The sequence below is a fragment of the Bufo bufo genome, chromosome 6, assembly GCF_905171765.1.
Source record: "Bufo bufo chromosome 6, aBufBuf1.1, whole genome shotgun sequence".
Classification (NCBI taxonomy): domain Eukaryota; kingdom Metazoa; phylum Chordata; class Amphibia; order Anura; family Bufonidae; genus Bufo; species Bufo bufo.
Window position 1 is genome coordinate 26,263,367 of NC_053394.1, and position 20,960 is coordinate 26,284,326.

At 42.0% G+C, this 20,960-nt stretch overlaps 1 protein-coding gene across 1 annotated transcript in view; it reads left to right on the forward strand.

Moving 5' to 3' along the window:
- Positions 1 to 20,960, forward strand: part of LTBR (lymphotoxin beta receptor) — a 52,562-nt gene that overhangs the window by 12,688 nt on the left and 18,914 nt on the right. The window contains exon 2 of the mRNA XM_040435595.1: positions 18,172 to 18,259. Coding sequence (XP_040291529.1) covers positions 18,172 to 18,259 — 88 coding nt within the window. The remainder of the gene's footprint in view (positions 1 to 18,171; positions 18,260 to 20,960) is intronic.

Genomic DNA, 20,960 nt, shown 5'->3' on the forward strand with positions numbered 1-20,960 from the left:
AATGGGCCATACAAAAAAATATGGTGAAAAACTGTTCCGCTTAAAAGACGAGGGGGCGCTGCCTCCAACTGGAGAGGAAAAAGTTCAGTGTCCAGAAGCGTCAAAGCTTCTTTACTGTAAGAACGGTGAATCTGTGGAATAGACGTCCTCAGGACGTGGTCACAGCAGGAAGAGGGGACGGGTTTAGATAAATTCTTAAATGTACATGACATTAATGTGAAGAAATCTGGGTCTCACTAACCTTTTTCTAAAATTCACATTCCCACCCATACTTTGTTTGAACTTGATGGATTTAAAGAGGACCTTTCACCTTGAAAAACATTGTGAACTAAGTATGCTGCCATGGAGAGCGGCGCCCGGGGATCTCACTGCACTTACTATTATCCCTGGGCGCCGCTCCATTCTCCCGTTATCCCCTCCGATATCTTCTATCACTAAGTTATAGTAGGCGGAGACTGCCCTTGTCCTGTGGGCGTCTCCTTCTCCTAGGCTGTAGCGCTGGCCAATCGCAGCGCACAGCTCACAGCCTGAGAGAAAAAAACCTCCCAGGGCTGGGAGAAGGAGACGCCCACAGGACAAGGGCAGACTCCGCCTACTATAACTTAGTGAGTAAAGATACCGGAGGGGATAACGGGAGAACGGAGCGGCGCCCAGGGATAATAGTAAGTGCAGTGAGATCCCCGGGCGCCGCTCTCCATGGCAGCATACTTAGTTCACAATGTTTTTCAAGGTGAAAGGTCCTCTTTAAAGGGGTATTCCAGTTAGACCAGGCATGCTCAACCTGCGGCCCTCCAGCTGTTGTAAAACTACAACTCCCACCATGCTCTTCTGTAGGCTGATAGCTGTAGGCTGTCCGGGAATGATGGCAGTTGTAGTTTTCCAACAGCTGGAGGGCCGCAGGTTGGGCATGCCTGAGTTAGATTAAGTTATTCCCTATCTAAAAGAATACTGGAATACTCCTTTAAGTCTTTTTTTTTTTTAACCGTATTAATTATGTAACTTGGGGGACTCCATCCATTTGGGGGACTCACTGACCCACGTTCTCGTGATTGGGTGGTCGGACCCCTCAGCAGCGATCAGATACTTATTACCTATCCTGTGGAAACAAAAAGGACGAACACCCTTTGACCTTCACCGCTAGTCACACGAGGGGCAAACTCCCAGCTCTTTATGTCGCCTTCACATTGGCTCTGTATGGAGGTATTATTTTGGCACTATAGTACGGTTTATTTGGTGCTGTCATTACCATCAAGGTATTACAAAGCTACAGCCCCCGGCTTGCCCTGACAGCTTAGGAGTCACAGTTTGGGGGGGGGGGGGAGGGCTGGTGTAATCTAATGTGATGCTTCCGTCAGACTCTCGTAGACCTGTGCTGCACACGCTCAATGCAATGTTTCCATTCCATGACAGCAAACAGAGAGCGTGTTGGTAACGAGGTACACAGGCAAATGTCACCGACCATTGCTTAGACAGCGATCTATTCGCTGTGAACCCCAATATTGTCCAACTACAACTCCCAGCATGCACGGCTCAACCCGACCTTCTGAAATCCCAGTTGTACAGTTCTGAAGAAGGAAGTTGCGGTGCGGAGGGACTATTTCACTCCCACGCTGCACGTGACACCGACCTTCAAGATGTGGGAATTTTTCACTTGCATATTTGTGACTGACTGACACGCCGGCCATCAGTGTTACTACTGTGCTGCCGCCATGTGCGTTTCCTCATTTCTTCATATTTGTATTCTAAAGCCCGTGGGGTTAAGTGATGTCAAGTAAGCGCAGTGTCCCCACGTACCCCGGGCGGTGTCCCCAGAGACCACGGGGGGTGTTGCCTAGGTTTAATGGGCTCCCTGGGCTGACAGCCTACCCTTAGGATAAGTCATCTATGAGTGATCGTGGAGTTTCACCCCCAATCAGGTCGAAGGTGGTCAGTAGAGATGAGTGAATTAAATGTGGCGAATCAGCCGAATCTGACTTTTAAATAATTTGCTCATCTACAGTGGTCAGCGATCGAGCTCCATCCATCTTTGTATGGTTGATCCTGGTACTGCAACTTGGTCCCATTTAAAGGGGTTGTTCAGTTTTAGGAGAAAACCGGACAACCCTTGTGATCCACTTCTCTTAGCTAGGCTATATTCACCAGGCTGCAGCAGTAACATCATGTGACCGGTGCAGCCAATCACTGGCCTCAGCTGTGCACCCGATGACACCAATGATTGGCTGCAGCAGTGTGACATTACTAGTCTCTGTGTTGGTTCCCGTGACACATTTGCCGTGCATGCTGGTTACCTGGGGCATCGTGCCGATTATGCAGCATCTGTGTACACTTCTCCTTTAAGGTTTGTTCCCTTCCCTGTCTGGTGCTTGTGGGGTTAACTACCTGGCTGGGTGTGATCACTAGGTGCTTATTTTGCCTGCGGCGGGTAGGCTGGAGTTTAGTTGTCCTCCAGCCTCTGTTGGTGCTGGAGCTATGCTCCTGTCCTGGGTATTCCATCTGCCCAGTTATTGAGGGCCACCTATTGAGACATCAATGTCATCCCATTGTTACCATGTCTTGTGTGATGTTCTAGTGGTCAGGTGGACACCTACTTGAACATCACTGAAAACTTGTTGTTAGATGTTCTGGGGGTCAGGTGGACCCGCGCTAGAACATAACAGTAAGTTTTGTCTTCCTCTTTTCTTTGTTTCTAGGCCTGAAGGAGATTCTGGTTCATCCTTCTGGTGGAGAAACCGGTCGTCTCTAGTCCTGACACTATTACAAGGGTTATACAGGGGAAGTTAGGGCCCTAGGTTCCGGTGTATGAACTTCCCTACCATCAAGGCCTGTTTATACTTATAGTTAGTCAGGACTAGCATTAGGGTTGCTTTAGGAGGTGACCAGCTCCCTTTCCCCAGTGTTTAGGCCTAGTTTCTGTTCCCGCTTCCCATCGGTGTTCGTTGTGGAGCCCCCTTCCCCCCCCATACCGCACCGTGACAATAGTAATTTGTCACAAATCGAATTTATTTTTTCGGCGAAGCAATCGAATCGAATTTGTCATAACTTTACTCATCACTACTGATCGAAGGGGTCAGGAGCTTGCTGGATAACCAACACAGCGCCATCTGTTTGGCTGTTTCCGGTACTACAGCTGGGTGCCATTTAGTTACTCAGGAGAACATTGGCCCTCTGTCAGGTTGTGCAATGAAGCAGGTGTTTCTTTCAGCTAATTACTGAGGGTCCCAATTCTGGTGTCATAGGATTCAGGTCCATGGGGCCCAGTAACATGACGCCTATATGTGTGCATTCGAGACAAATACTTTTTAATGCACTGTATATCCTGGACGGAGCATCAATGCATGACTGGTGCGGGTTCGCCCTATAGAACCTCCACCGAGCCTCAGATAAGAGGGGTCAGAGGGAGGAGTATAATAAAAGGCTCAGTGAAGATGGGTGGGTCTGGGCACCGTTAGCCCTGGGGACCACCCCTTGGACTCTTTTCAATGAATTTGCATTTGGCTCAAAAGATGTTTTTTCTGGGGCTGTGAAAATGAACCGAAAGGTAAGAGTGTGATGTCACCTACAGGATGCAAGGATGTCTTTAATGGGTGACAATATAGACAAACTCCCTTTAATTATGCCTGAGCTGTGGCTTCAGACTTGGAGAAGGTCCCGTGGCTGAGTGGGGTTCGGATTAAATGGGTTATACAGGCTTAAAAAAACAGGACTTTCTTCCAAAAACAGCACCACACCTTCCTGTGCATGGGTAGTGTCTCGTATTTAAATTCAGCTCCATCGAAACGAATAAGATTGAGTTGCAGTACCACACGCCACCTGTGAAGAGGTGTGGCACTGTTTCTTGGAAGAAAGGACTCAAGTTTCTCTAAACCTGGACTATCCCTTTAATTATATGTCCATCTGAACAACAGTTTACATAGAGAAGTGATCTACAGAGTCAATGGAAACATGACTCAAACTTCATACTTCTGCTGGCTTCAGAGCTGAAAGCTTCCAGTATTCCCTGCTGCTTCAATATTTGCCCAGAGTTTTAGCCTCTGATTTCCATTTTGCAAGTGTTCAGGAAAGGGGCAGTCATAGAGCTCAGAATGGGCCCCATCCGCCAAATGTTCAAGCCTTTTATTCATGTTTAGGTGCATTACTCTTTATTTTTAGGTCTAATGTTTCGCTCTGATTCATTTCATGATATATTAGTATCAGGAAGATCTGGTTCTCTGATGAATGATGTAATGCCACAACATTTAGCCACCACTAGGGGGAGCTAAGTGCATATCTTTATAGACAGCGAGTATTGAAGTGAATAGGAGCTGTGTGAATGTATTTTCAGTGGTCTGACCCTAAAGGCAGCTGAAGGTAGACAGTTCTGGACACAGAGGGGAGGCTGCCCAGTGGCGTGCCCCTGCCCACTGCAGCTATTTTCCCTGCCTATATGGTAAGGTACAGTAATCGGATGTCCCATAAGTCTGACAACAAGCATGTTTCCAGTAATAACCGGCACTACTGTGATTCCAGCCCTGGAGTGTATTCCTAATTGCTGAATTTTATAAATTGGCTTCCGAGAATGAAATGTGTATTACAGTAAGTGCCTCCAAATGTTATTTTGAGGCATTGGCACGCCTCTTGGCAACATTGCTCCATCCCCTCTGTATGAACTCTTCCAGGAGACCAGAAGGTTTCCCCTTTTAATAGGATCCTTCCGGATATACTGGGAGAGTTGTCAAGTATAACACAGGATATAACTCAGGATCAGTACAGGATAAGTAATGTATGTAGACAGTGACTGCACCAGCAGAATAGTGAGTGCAGCTCTGGAGTATAATACCGGATATAACTCAGGATCAGTACAGGATAAGTAATGTATGTAGACAGTGACTGCACCAGCAGAATAGTGAGTGCAGCTCTGGAGTATAATACAGGATGTAACTCAGGATCAGTACCGGATAAGTAATGTATGTACACAGTGACTGCACCAGCAGAATAGTGAGTGCAGCTCTGGAGTATAATACAGGATGTAACTCAGGATCAGTACAGGATAAGTAATGTATGTACACAGTGACTGCACCAGCAGAATAGTGAGTGCAGCTCTGGAGTATAATACAGGATGTAACTCAGGATCAGTACAGAATAAGTAATGTAATGTATGTACACAGTGACTGCACCAGCAGAATAGTGAGTGCAGCTCTGGAGTATAATACAGGATGTAACTCAGGATCAGTACAGGATAAGTAATGTATGTACACAGTGACTGCTCCAGCAGAATAGTGAGTGCAGCTCTGGAGTATAATACAGGATGTAGCTCAGGATCAGTACAGGATAAGTAATGTACAGTATGTACACAGTGACTGCACCAGCAGAATAGTGAGTGCAGCTCTGGAGTATAATACAGGATATAACTCAGGATCAGTACAGGATAAGTAATGTAATGTATGTACACAGTGACTGCACCAGCAGAATAGTGAGTGCAGCTCTGGAGTATATTACAGGATGTAACTCAGGATCAGTACAGGATAAGTAATGTATGTACACAGTGACTGCACCAGCAGAATAGTGAGTGCAGCTCTGGAGTATAACACAGGATATAACTCAGGATCAGTACAGGATAAGTAATGTATGTACACAGTGACTGCACCAGCAGAATAGTGAGTGCAGCTCTGGAGTATAATACAGGATGTAACTCAGGATCAGTACAGGATAAGTAATGTATGTACACAGTGACTGCCCCAGCAGAATAGTGAGTGCAGCTCTGGAGTATAATACAGGATGTAGCTCAGGATCAGTACAGGATAAGTAATGTACAGTATGTACACAGTGACTGCACCAGCAGAATAGTGAGTGCAGCTCTGGAGTATAATACAGGATGTAACTCAGGATCAGTACAGGATAAGTAATGTAATGTATGTACACAGTGACTGCACCAGCAGAATAGTGAGTGCAGCTCTGGAGTATATTACAGGATGTAACTCAGGATCAGTACAGGATAAGTAATGTATGTACACAGTGACTGCACCAGCAGAATAGTGAGTGCAGCTCTGGAGTATAACACAGGATATAACTCAGGATCAGTACAGGATAAGTAATGTATGTACACAGTGACTGCACCAGCAGAATAGTGAGTGCAGCTCTGGAGTATAATACAGGATGTAACTCAGGATCAGTACAGGATAAGTAATGTATGTACACAGTGACTGCACCAGCAGAATAGTGAGTGCAGCTCTGGAGTATAATACAGGATGTAACTCAGGATCAGTACCGGATAAGTAATGTATGTACACAGTGACTGCACCAGCAGAATAGTGAGTGCAGCTCTGGAGTATAATACAGGATGTAACTCAGGATCAGTACAGGATAAGTAATGTATGTACACAGTGACTGCACCAGCAGAATAGTGAGTGCAGCTCTGGAGTATAATACAGGATGTAACTCAGGATCAGTACAGGATAAGTAATGTATGTACACAGTGACTGCACCAGCAGAATAGTGAGTGCAGCACAAGTTAAGACCAGAGCCACACAAGGTGATCTTACCCACAGACCAGGGGGTAACATTACTTCTGCAGCGGTGGTGGGGGGAGGACAACGATTATTTTTAGTTGTCCTGAGTGACGGCGTTGAGCCACAGCATACTGTATACATACAGAGAGGTGCGGCACAATGTCAGCACTAAGTACAATGCTTCAGCTATCTCATTGAGTGGCCTAAGCAGCTATCGAGCATTAGGATTACGCATGTTGCCACCGTTGGCATTGGTCTATACACCAGGCTGTTGTTCTATGACTCCACCGAGGCCTTCATTAATCCTTTAAAGGGAACCTGTCTCCATGGAATTCACTGTTAATCCTGGTACAATGCAGGGCTTGTTCAGCTAAATGATTCTTTCTGGAGAAAACTTACTTGTATTCCATATGCAAATGAGCAGTTAAGTGCACTGAGGGCAGGTCCAAGCAACTCTGTGCACTCTTGTTGCCTCTACCCTCTGCCAGCAGCCAACTGTCCTTCTAGATTGACAGGTCCAGGTCTGATGACGTTTACAGCGCCTAGTCCTGTCAATCAAAGTGCAGAGGGCGCGGCAGTTGCAGAGAGCACAGAGCCTCTAGGTGTAACGGCAACGCCCCCGTTGCTCTTACAGGCTCATTTGCATATATTAAAACTTCAGTGCAGGCACATATGAACATAGGACCAACACAGATGCCTTCAGCTGCAAAGCGCACATGTAACAGGTCAGCCAGTGTCATAGGTGCAGAACTGCTGACAGATGCTCTTTAAGAGAAGCAAGGGTGCACATAGTGGCTCAAAGGCTATGTAGACCTTTAAGTGTAATTTTTTTTATCATTATATTGTACTCATTTTGAGCTAAAATCATTTTTTCAATTGGTCTTTATTAAAAATATGGAGCCCCTTTTTTTCTGTAGAGAGCTGAGATGCTCTAGTAGCAACCTATGGATTTTCTGTCTTTTCCATCAGACCAGGAGCTGACGGACTCCTTATCTCTGCTCTCTGACCTCCTAGACACTCATTATAGCTCAATTCGTATCTTAACTAAGTGTTTCTGACCTCTCAGTAGTTTAGAGGTAAGGTTTATTAGATGACCGGCAAAAAGTTAAAGTACCAGTCACACAGTTAGAAAAACAGTTAACCCTTTGTGACAGAACGGCTCAATATTTTTTATGAAGACCAATTGAAAATATGATTTTTAGCCAAAAATGAATAAAATGCAATCATAAACAAAAATTGCCTCCGAAGTTGTACATAGCCTTTAAGACCACCCTTGGTGCACTTAACTGCTCATTTGCATATGTATTACAAGTACTTTTTCTCCAGAATGAAGCAACAGATCGCTGAGTGAAAGGTATCATTACATTCAGGTGAGCTAGCCCTACAAGGCAGCGTATCTGATGTAACAGTGAATTTCACGGTGACAGACTCCATTTAAGCTACCTGCACAGGTTGCAGATTACGCGCATATTTTTTTCCGACAGGATTCTCGTGTGGAAAAATCGCAGTGTAATACAATACCAGCCAAGTGTATTCGATTTTACAGGACCTGAACCTGCGATCCTGCCCCTTGCATTGCAATACACAGGTATTATCAAACTACAGTATTAGGCCGGGCCTTAGGCAAGTACTCATCTAAGGCCACTTTCACACTTGCGTTGTTAATTCCGGTATTGAGACCAGGAAGAGGTTCTCAATACCGGAATTAAACGGATCCGTTTTGAGTTTGCACATCAGGATGCATCCGTTCTGTTAGGATGCGGTTGTGTGAAATCAAAACGGGAAAAAAACGGATCAGTCACTAAATACATTTTTTAGGCTCCTAAAAAAAACGATCAGTCACCACTAACTTACATTGTTTTCAGTGACGGATCCGTTTTTTTCCGGTTTTATAAACGGACACAAAACCGCAGCTAGCATCGGTTTTGCGTCCAGTTACAAAACGGAATGCTTCCGGAACGGAAGACATCCGGATGCATTATGAGTGGATCTCTTTCCATTGACAATGCATGAGGACTAAACGGAAAAAGTTTTATTTCGGTATTGAGATGCTCTGCCGGATCTCAATACCGGAAAACAATAACGCCAGTGTGAAAGTAGCTTTAGGCTGCTTTTTTACATTAGCGAAAGCCTTCACCCACCATAACAGCCTGCCGGAAGTCCGCTCCGGCGCCATTCACTATCATGGGGGCGGGCCGTCCGCAGCACGGCAAACATACCGAGAGGCGGTCGGACAAAATCTACACCATGCTGCGTTTTTTGTCAGTCCACATCTTGGCTTGTCATTATAGTGAATGAGCGGACTTCCAGCGGCACGGTGGTCTAGCGTTAGCACAGATCCGGCAGGCTGGAAGTGTGAACATACCCTAATGCTTTTTATTTACTGTGCAACCTACTCAAAGGGCGGAGAGTGGGTTGTCAGGTGATTCGGCCTCGTCACGTGACCGGCACCTCAGCGATTGCGACAGTGGTTTGCTGATGCGATTCTATCCTGAATCCCACCCAGGTGCAGACGATTTAATACTAGTAGCTGCTTTCTATGACTTTCAATCACTATAATAATGAAACAGGTTTTATTTTGGTCAGGGGAGGTATTTACAGTTGAAAGAAAAAGTATGTGAACCCTTTGGAATGATATGGATTTCTGCGCAAATTGGTCATAAAATGTGATCTGATCTTCATCTAAGTCACAACAATAGACAATCACAGTCTGCTTAAACTAATAACACACAAAGAATTACATGTTACCATGTTTTTATTGAACACACCATGTAAACATTCACAGTGCAGGTGGAAAAAGTATGTGAACCCTTGGATTTAATAACTGGTTGAACCTCCTTTGGCAGCAATAACTTCAAACTTCAAACGTTTCCTGTAGTTGCAGATCAGACGTGCACAACGGTCAGGAGTAATTCTTGACCCTTCCTCTTTACAGAACTGTTTCAGTTCAGCAATATTCTTGGGATGTCTGGTGTGAATCGCTTTCTTGAGGTCATGCCACAGCATCTCAATCGGGTTGAGGTCAGGACTCTGACAGGGCCACTCCAGAAGGCGTATTTTCTTCTGTTTAATCCATTCTGTTGTTGATTTACTTCTATGCTTTGGGTCGTTGTCCTGTTGCAACACCAATCTTCTGTTGAGCTTCAGCTGGTGGACAGATGGCCTTAAGTTCTCCTGCAAAATGTCTTGATAAACTTGGGAATTAATTTTTCCTTTGATGATAGCAATCCGTCAAGGCCCTGACGCAGCAAAGCAGCCCCAAACCATGATGCCCCCACCACCACACTTCACAGTTGGGATGAGGTTTTGATGTTGGTGTGCTGTGCCTCTTTTTCTCCACACATCGTGTTGTGTGTTTCTTCCAAACATCTCAACTTTGGTTTCATCTGTCCACAGAATACTTTGCCAGTACTGCTGTGGAACATCCAGGTGGTCTTATGCAAACTGTAAACGTGCAGCAATGTTTTTATTGGACAGCAGTGGCTTCCTCTGTGGTATCCTCCCATGAAATACATTCTTGTTTAGTGTTTTATGTATCGTAGATTCGCTAACAGGGATGTTAGCATATGCCAGAGACTTTTGTAAGTCTTTAGCTGACACTCTAGGATTCTTCTTCACCTCATTGAGCAGTCTGCGCTGTGCTCTTGCAGTCATCTTTACAGGACGACCACTCCTAGGGAGAGTAGCAGCAGTGCTGAGCTTTCTCTATTTATAGACAATTTGTCTTACCGTGGACTGATGAACAGCAAGGCTTTTGGAGATACTTTTATAACCCTTTCCAGCTTTATGCAAGTCAACAATTCTTAATCGTAGGTCTTCTGAGAGCTCTTTTGTGCGAGGCATCATTCACATCAGGCAATGCTTCTTGTGAAAAGCAAACCCAGAACTGGTGTGTGTTTGTTATAGGGCAGGGCAGCTGTAAACAACACCTCCAATCTCATCTCATTGATTGGACTCCAGTTGTCTGACACCTCACTCCAATTAGCTCTTGGAGATGTCATTAGTCTAGGGGTTCACATACTTTTTCCACCTGCACTGTGAATGTTTACATGGTGTGTTCAATAAAAACATGGTAACATTTAATTCTTTGTGTGTTATTAGTTTAAGCAGACTGTGATTGTCTATTGTTGTGACTTAGATGAAGATCAGATCACATTTTATGACCAATTTGTGCAGAAATCCATATCATTCCAAAGGGTTCACATACTTTTTCATGCAACTGTATATCTGTTAGGTGTGCTTCACCTTTCTCTACCCCCTGAGAAAGCAACGCAAAACATGTGTTGGGGTTGGTTTGAGGCGCCATTTAGCGTCTGTAATATTTTATGTATGTGGTTTTGTATATTAATTTGGATGGTTTCATTTTGCCTTCATTATTGTGTCTTCTGTGACCACTTTTTGGCATCTCATCTGTGGTGTAAATGTGCAGTGTCCCACTCGGTGATGGTCGTGGGGCCCTGTATAATTTTGGCTATTTGTAGTGTGCACATTAATGTATTTCTGTGTGAACTGTAATTCCTTATAAAAGGCTGTTTTATTTGAGCATGTTATTACAACTGTCCCCTAGGTAGTGCTGGCACCACACACACACACACACACATATATATATATACAGTACAGACCAAAAGTTTGGGCACACCTTCTCATTCAAAGAGTTTTCTTTATTTTCATGACTATGAAGGCATCAAAACTATGAATTAACACATGTGGAATTATATACATAACAAACAAGTGTGAAACAACTGAAAAAATGTCATATTCTAGGTTCTTCAAAGTAGCCACCTTTTGCTTTGATTACTGCTTTGCACACTCTTGGCATTCTCTTGATGAGCTTCAAGAGGTAGTCCCCTGAAATGGTCTTCCAACAGTCTTGAAGGAGTTCCCAGAGATGCTTAGCACTTGTTGCCCCTTTTGCCTTCACTCTGCGGTCCAGCTCACCCCAAACCATCTCGATTGGGTTCAGGTCCGGTGACTGTGGAGGCCAGGTCATCTGGCGCAGCACCCAATCACTCTCCTTCATGGTCAAATAGCCCTTAATTTCAAAGTTTTCCCAATTTTTCGGCTGACTGACTGACCTTCATTTCTTAAAGTAATGATGGCCACTAGTTTTTCTTTACTTAGCTGCTTTTTTCTTGCCATAATACAAATTCTAACAGTCTATTTAGTAGGACTATCAGCTGTGTATCCACCTGACTACTCCTCAACGCAACTGATGGTCCCAACCCCATTTATAAGGCAAGAAACCCCACTTATTAAACCTGGCAGGGCACACCTGTGAAGTGAAAACCATTTCAGGGGACTACCTCTTGAAGCTCATCAAGAGAATACCAAGAGTGTGCAAAGCAATAATCAAAGCAAAAGGTGGCTACTTTGAAGAACCTAGAATATTACATATTTTCAGTTGTTTCACACTTGTTTGTTATGTATATAATTCCACATGTGTTAATTCATAGTTTTGATGCCTTCAGTGTGAATCTACAATTTTCATAGTTATGAAAATAAAGAAAACTCTTTTAATGAGAAGGTGTGTCCAAACTTTTGGTCTGTACTGTATATCTTAGGGTGTGTCAAGTCAGAGGTAGAAGGAAGGAAGTTAGCTGAGGAGTGAGGAGAGAGGTAGCGATGTGTGAGGAGCAGGAGAAGCAAAGTCTAATATATGTAGCTGTTATCTTAGCCAAGCTGAGGGAGTAGGGAGAACATCCTTACAGCTGCCTAGCACAGACCAGAGTAAACTGGTGATACAAGCAGCATTAGCTTATGGACTCCACAGCACCAGTGACCGGGAGAACCCTAAAAGCACTTGGACACAGCGCAAGGTTGTCCATTACCACATACTTCTATGGATATTGTTGACCAGTGTTTTTGAAAGCAACCAGTGCAAACAATGGAGCAGAGGATTCATGCCTGCCGTTAGGGAGACCGCCCTGTGGGTTGCCAAACACAAGTTAGAGTCATTATTATATCCAGTATCTGGCAGCTAGAGTGTGGACATAGTGAGGACGGTTAGAAAGGAACTCTCTCATACCAGCCAAAGGAAAATCTCAATGCACCTATTGTCAAGCCTGTTACTAGGATTGCAGCTAAACCAATCGTGTATGCATCATATGAGTTGTCACCTTTACAAATGGAAATGTACAGCACCTCAAGGCAATTGATTAAGTAAAAAGTTCTATTGTTTACAACCATTGACTCCTCATCCTTTCTACAACCTTCCTTTGCACCTAACGGTGCTGGCGTCACGAACACCAGGGACACTGCCTCCACGGGCACCTTAAACCATTCGACCAAGGGCACCTCAACCACCATCTGGCGGGAGTCCCTGGACAACAGAGTGTGCCCCGAAGGAACTGGTGCTGTCCTTCCATTCACTGCACACTGACCCAGGGAGCTCTACAGAACAGTGGGCAAACAACTACTACCCCCATCGGCCCACCAACACTCACATATTGCCCCTGGGGCCCGGCCGTTGCAAATGTCAATACGTTGTATTTGTATTTTAATCCTTCAGTATATTAAAGTGTTTAACTAAGATGATTTCTCACTGTAAATGTCCTGTATTCATTTCATATCCTAATCATCTATTCCAGTAAGAGTATTTCCTGTTTTCATTATTGACTCTTGTCAAATAATGAAGAGTAATTGATACGAGAAAGGAAATGACAATAACAAAAGACTAGATGCTTAATACAATTACCCATATATCCCTATGTACAAGAATATAACTACTATAATACCGCTCCTATGTACAAGAATATAACTACTATAATACTGCTCCTATGTACAAGAATATAACTACTATAATACTGCCCCTATGTACAAGAATATTACTACTATAATACTGCTCCTATGTACAAGAATATAACTACTATAATACTGCCTCCTATATACAAGAATATAACTACTATAATACTGCCTCCTATGTACAAGAATATATCTACTATAATACTGCTCCTATATACAAGAATATAACTACTATAATACTGCTCCTATGTACAAGAATATAACTACTATAATACTGCCTCCTATGTACAAGAATATTACTACTATAATACTGCTCCTATGTACAAGAATATAACTACTATAATACTGTCCCCTATGTACAAGAATATAACTACTATAATACTGCTCCTATGTACAAGAATATAACTACTATAATACTGCTCCTATGTACAAGAATATAACTACTATAATACTGCCTCCTATGTACAAGAATATAACTACTATAATACTGCTCCTATGTACAAGAATATAACTACTATAATACTGCCTCCTATGTACAAGAATATAACTACCATAATACTGCTCCTATGTACAAGAATATAACTACTATAATACTGCTCCTAGGTACAAGAATATAACTACTATAATACTGCTCCTATGTACAAGAATATAACTACTATAATACTGCTTCTATGTACTGGAATATAACTACTATAATACTGCTCCTATGTACTGGAATATAACTACTATTATACTGCTCCTATGTACAAGAATATAACTACTATAATACTGTCTCCTATGTACAAGAATATAACTACTATAATACTGGTCCCATGTACAAGAATATAACTACTATAATACTGCTCCTATGTACAAGAATATATCTACTATAATACTGCCTCCTATGTACAAGAATATAACTACTATAATACTGCTCCTATGTGCAAGAATATAACTACTATAATACTGCTCCTGTGTACAAGAATATATCTACTATAATACTGCCTCCTATGTACAAGAATATAACTACTATAATACTGCCTCCTATGTACAAGAATATAACTACTATAATACTGCTCCTGTGTACAAGAATATATCTACTATAATACTGCCTCATATGTACAAGAATATAACTACTATAATACTGCCCCCTATGTACAAGAATATAACTACTATAATACTGCTCCTATGTACAAGAATATAACTACTATAACACTGCCTCCTATGTACAAGAATATAACTACTATAATACTGCTCCTATGTACAAGAATATAAATACTATAATACTGCCTCCTATGTACAGGAATATAACTACTATAATACTGCTCCTATGTACAAGAATATAACTACTATAATACCGCTCCTATGTACAAGAATATAACTACTATAATACTGCTCCTATGTACAAGAATATAACTACTATAATACTGCTCCTATGTACAAGAATATAACTACTATAATACTGCTCCTATGTACAAGAATATAACTACTATAATACCGCTCCTATGTACAAGAATATAACTACTATAATACTGCTCCTATGTACAAGAATATAACTACTATAATACTGCTCCTATGTACAAGAATATAACTACTATAATACTGCTCCTATGTACAAGAATATAACTACTATAATACTGCTCCTATGTACAGGAATATAACTACTATAATACTGCCGCTATGTACAAGAATATCACTACTATAATACTGCCTCCTATGTACAAGAATATAACTACTATAATACTGCCTCCTATGTACAAGAATATAACTACTATAATACTGCTCCTATGTACAAGAATATAACTGCTATAGCTATAATATAATATGAGGGGCAGTACGATGTTATGGGATGAGGCAGATGTAGGGTGTGCCGGATTTATTTTTGACATTTGTTTTGCATCGTCTCCAGAGTCACAACATTTGGTCGGGGATTTCTGGTTAACTGGAATTCATGAAGTCCATTAGTTTCTTACTATGAGCTGGCTCTTCCTGCAGTGGTCACTTCTTGCAGGGGGGAGGGGGGCATTTTATTGACTATTTAAGGCTTTCTAGCTTTTGTGAAACTACAACTTCTTGCATGGTACGATAGCCTGTTGCCATCAGTCTATGCTGGGAGTTGTAGTTTCACAACAGACGGAGATTATTGGTAGTAGCTCTACATGTACAGGGAGTGCAGAATTATTAGGCAAGTTGTATTTTTGAGGATTAATTTTATTATTGAACAACAACCATGTTCTCAATGAACCCAAAAAACTCATTAATATCAAAGCTGAATATTTTTGGAAGTAGTTTTTAGTTTGTTTTTAGTTTTAGCTATTTTAGGGGGATATCTGTGTGTGCAGGTGACTATTACTGTGCATAATTATTAGGTAACTTAACAAAAAACAAATATTTACACATTTCAATTATTTATTTTTACCAGTGAAACCAATATAACATCTCAACATTCACAAATATACATTTCTGACATTCAAAAACAAAACAAAAACAAATCAGTGACCAATATAGCCACCTTTCTTTGCAAGGACACTCAAAAGCCTGCCATCCATGGATTCTGTCAGTGTTTTGATCTGTTCACCATCAACATTGCGTGCAGCAGCAACCACAGCCTCCCAGACATTGTTCAGAGAGGTGTACTGTTTTCCCTCCTTGTAAATCTCACATTTGATGATGGACCACAGGTTCTCAATGGGGTTCAGATCAGGTGAACAAGGAGGCCATGTCATTAGATTTTCTTCTTTTATACCCTTTCTTGCCAGCCACGCTGTGGAGTACTTGGACGCGTGTGATGGAGCATTGTCCTGCATGAAAATCATGTTTTTCTTGAAGGATGCAGACTTCTTCCTGTACCACTGCTTGAAGAAGGTATCTTCCAGAAACTGGCAGTAGGACTGGGAGTTGAGCTTGACTCCATCCTCAACCCGAAAAGGCCCCACAAGCTCATCTTTGATGATACCAGCCCAAACCAGTACTCCACCTCCACCTTGCTGGCGTCTGAGTCGGACTGGAGCTCTCTGCCCTTTACCAATCCAGCCACGGGCCCATCCATCTGGCCCATCAAGACTCACTCTCATTTCATCAGTCCATAAAACCTTAGAAAAATCAGTCTTGAGATATTTCTTGGCCCAGTCTTGACGTTTCAGCTTGTGTGTCTTGTTCAGTGGTGGTCGTCTTTCAGCCTTTCTTACCTTGGCCATGTCTCTGAGTATTGCACACCTTGTGCTTTTGGGCACTCCAGTGATGTTGCAGCTCTGAAATATGGCCAAACTGGTGGCAAGTGGCATCTTGGCAGCTGCACGCTTGACTTTTCTCAGTTCATGGGCAGTTATTTTGCGCCTTGGTTTTTCCACACGCTTCTTGCGACCCTGTTGACTATTTTGAATGAAACGCTTGATTGTTCGATGATCACGCTTCAGAAGCTTTGCAATTTTAAGAGTGCTGCATCCCTCTGCAAGATATCTCACTATTTTTGACTTTTCTGAGCCTGTCAAGTCCTTCTTTTGACCCATTTTGCCAAAGGAAAGGAAGTTGCCTAATAATTATGCACACCTAATATAGGGTGTTGATGTCATTAGACCACACCCCTTCTCATTACAGATGCACATCACCTAATATGCTTAATTGGTAGTAGGCTTTCGAGCCTATACAGCTTGGAGTAAGACAACATACATAAAGAGAATGATGTGGTCAAAATACTCATTTGCCTAATAATTCTGCACGCAGTGTATAGCTTGGATCATGTAATACGTCGGTGCCAAAAAACATACTGTATCATGTGGAAAAAGTTCTGTATTGGCTCCCTTCCAGCCAATATCAGCCTCCCCACACCCCCACCAACATGTCTTCAGTGAAGAGGAGTTTATCTGGAGTGGCATAGGGCCGCAGGTGAGAGGGGGTCCAGTGCTGAACTCCTTCTCCTGCCTCCTGACATCCTGACCTAAATTTTTTTTGCATTCGTCACTAGATGGCGCTCACTGAAAGGTGAATTGTACAGCTACTTGGGTTCAATTGCAGCTGTATAAATTCGTATGGACTGAGCTCCCCCTAGTGGTGGCTGCAGGCAGCCAGTTTTATCATGTACTGAAGGGAAGCAGAGGGTTTAGAGCTATATGGGTAGATGTATCGGTGCATTTATGCCAGTTGTCCGGATAAAACACATTCCACTTTTTCTGACAGCTGGGTAAAATGGGTGAGATGGAGTGTAAGTTTTTAGTTTTTTTAATAAAAAATTCCTTAAGTTAATTTAAAAAAATATATATTTTTTTATTTCACTGAGATCTCACTTACTAAATTTTATTATGGGTCCCTATGATTTCTGTGCACGCCCCCGTTTGTGGGTAAACCCCCTCAATACACACTGTCAGGACAGTATATCAGTGTATATACAGTATAAGCCCCACAATTCAATCAAACACCACAGCTGATGGCATTGTTCTGTGCTGATACGGCAGTATTAACTGGTTTATTTTATATAGGCCTCATGTAGTTGTGGGCATAACATGGCACTATTACTTATGCATCATACGGCAGTATTACGGTATGTTCTCACTTTACTGTTCTGTGTTCACTGTGTGGCACAATCATGTAAACGCTGTATGGCAGTTTTATGTGGATACTTTATTGCACTATTACAGTATTTGGGTGTTATATGTAAGCATTCTGTGGTTGCTTTATGGCACTATTATATATGGATCCTGTGGCAGTATTATGTGGTTACTGTGTGGCACCATTATGTAAACACTGTATGGCAGTACTATGAGGGCGCTCAGTATGTGGCTTGTATTGTGGCGGTATTATTACAGTTCATAGTCACAGCACTGCTGATGGGGTGAGACCTTCTAGTGATGTGCACAGGAGAGGAGACATCACCGCGACCATGAACCAGTGTCCGTGCAAGATGATTCTGTTCTAATAGAAAAGCTGAAAATCAGATCGTCACCTAATGTCAGGTTCTCTTTTTTTTCAGATTGTTGCTCATGAAAACCAAGTTTCCTGCAATAACTTTCAGTATCTAGAAGAAGAACTCAACAAATGCTGCGCGCGCTGCCCCCCAGGTGAGAGGTCGTACAACGTACTGGTCGTCTGGAGGATTTTATATAATTATTTACATAATATCTATCATACAGTATCTATATCATATCTATTATCTATCTATCTATCTATCTATCTATCTATCTATTATCTATCTATCTATCTATCTATCTATCTATCTATCTCCTATCTATTATCTATCTATCTATTATCTATCTATTATCTATCTATCTATCTATCTATCTATCTATCTATTATCTATCTATTATCTATCTATCTATCTATTATCTATCTATCTATCTATCTATCTATCTATCTATTATCTATCTATCTATCTATCTATCTATCTATCTATCTATTATCTATCTATCTATCTATCTATCTATCTATCTATCTATCTATCTATTATCTATCTATCTATCTATCTATTATCTATCTATCTATCTATCTATCTATTATCTATCTATCTCATATCTATCTATCTATTATCTATCTATTATCTATCTATCTATCTATCTATTATCTATTATCTATCTATCTATCTATTATCTATCTATCTATCTATCTATCTATCTATCTATCTATCTATCTATTATCTATCTATCTATCTATCTATCTATCTATCTATCTATCTATCTATTATCTATCTATCTATCTATCTATCTATCTATCTATCTATTATCTATCTATCATCTATCTATCTATCATATATCTAATATCTATCTATCTATCTATCTATCTATTATCTATGTATCTATTATCTATCTATTATTTATCTATCTATCTAAAAAAAATAGATGGGAGCCCTCCTCCCCAGTAACAGTGTCAAGAAGTGCATGGATAACTTACACTTCACTGCCAGAGTCTACAAGACCTGGAGGTGGGGGGGAGGGCGGGGGGGGGGGGCATTTTGGACATTAAGATGATTGATACTTTGTTTAATTAAAGATAAGTACAAGCTGTACAGTTACTTGAATGGGGCTGAGCAGCAATACCAGGCACAGCCCTTGATCCAAGGCGGTGCTATGATCTAATCTCAGACATCCCCTTTAAGAACACATGACCGGTCTAAGGCTACTTTAACACTCGCGTTTTGTACGGTTCCGTCCTGGATGGATCCGTTCAGATAATACAACCGTCTGCATCCGTTTAGAACGGATCTGTTTGTATTATCTGTAGCATAGCCAAGACGGATCCGTCTTGAAAGTCAAAGGAGGACGGATCCGTTTTCTATTGTGCCAGATTGTGTCAGTGAAAACGGATCAGTCCCCATTGACTTGCATTGTGTGCCAGGACGGATCCGCTTGGCTCAGTTTCACCAGACGACACCAAAACGCTGCAGGCAGCGCCTCCAGAGCGGAATGGTGACTGAACTGATGCATTCTGAGGGGATCCTTTTTCCATTCAGAAAGCATTAGAATGCAAACTGATCCGTTTTGGACCGCGTGTGAGAGCCCTGAACGGATCTCACAAACGGAACGCCAAAATGCCAGTGTTGAAGCAGCCTGTAGAACAGGTGTCCTGCCCAGTGCAGGCTCCCAAGGGCGTGCAGACTTTCGAGGCGGAGCACGTGAATGCTATGGCGTCTGCTGTCTATATCGCTACAGCGTTAATAATTGACGGATGATATGGCAGATCAAGGAAGTCTTCTAACTTTAGCTTCGGAGGAAGAATCGGTTTAAAGGGGGATGAGGGCAAAGAAATACTGAAAAATACCAACCCCTGTGGCTACAATCCCTGCACCTCATGTCTGTATGACTGGAAGGTGGTGATGAAGCATTTTTGCTTCCAGTGAAGGGGGAGGATGGGGGTTACCCTTCCCTTTCAGCAGAATCTCTATAAAATGTGAGCAATTCCCTTATGGCAACAGCACAGTAACAAAAAACCCTGGTGGAGAAACCGTCCAAGCCGGAGAATTCATACTTCCTTATCCGAAAGAGGAAATCTGCACTTCTACATAATGGGGGAGGGGGATTGTTGGCTGCTGAGGGTTCCAGTGAGCAGTGGATTGCTGAATCTGGCACTGCGCAAGTGTAGAGGACGCTGAGCTAAAGGTCAGGTCCCACCTACTGTGCTGCACTGCGAGATTACACAATTAACCCCTTGATGCCCCGCGTCAGAACTGTACGGTGCCCAGTGTTGAACGTTTGCCATTTAACCCCGTGATGCTACCACGATCCATAGTTGTTCTGCAGTGGAGAGAAGTTCTCCTCCCCTGATGGTCTTCTCCGGATCGATTTTAAGGGACCGCCATGGGCCTAACAAGTGCCCCCCACAGCTGTCCTAAAGGAAATCTCTATTAGGACATTCCTGAGCTATAACCGAATGGCTGAGAGTGAATTTTAAATGCACATCCAGTACTGGAATACATAGCTTTTTCAATGCAACAGGATATAAATAATATAAATAAAAAGATTGGGGCAAAAAATGTAAAAAAAAAGTTTAATAGAATAATCTTGGAAAACAGGCACACAAAAATTATAGAACCAACAACTATTTAGAAATAAAAAGTTTTTATTAAACAAAAGCAATAAAACATACAAAAAGCATACAATATTTATTCTATTAAGGCACTATCAATGTAAAATATCACTTAAAATGTTCTGATAACTAAAAAAAAACAAAAAAAACAGGATGTTATGTTGGAAATTAATTTTTTTACATATTCTGCTCAAAAAAATGAATGAATAAAAAACAGCATTTTATGTACCAAAACAGTATATA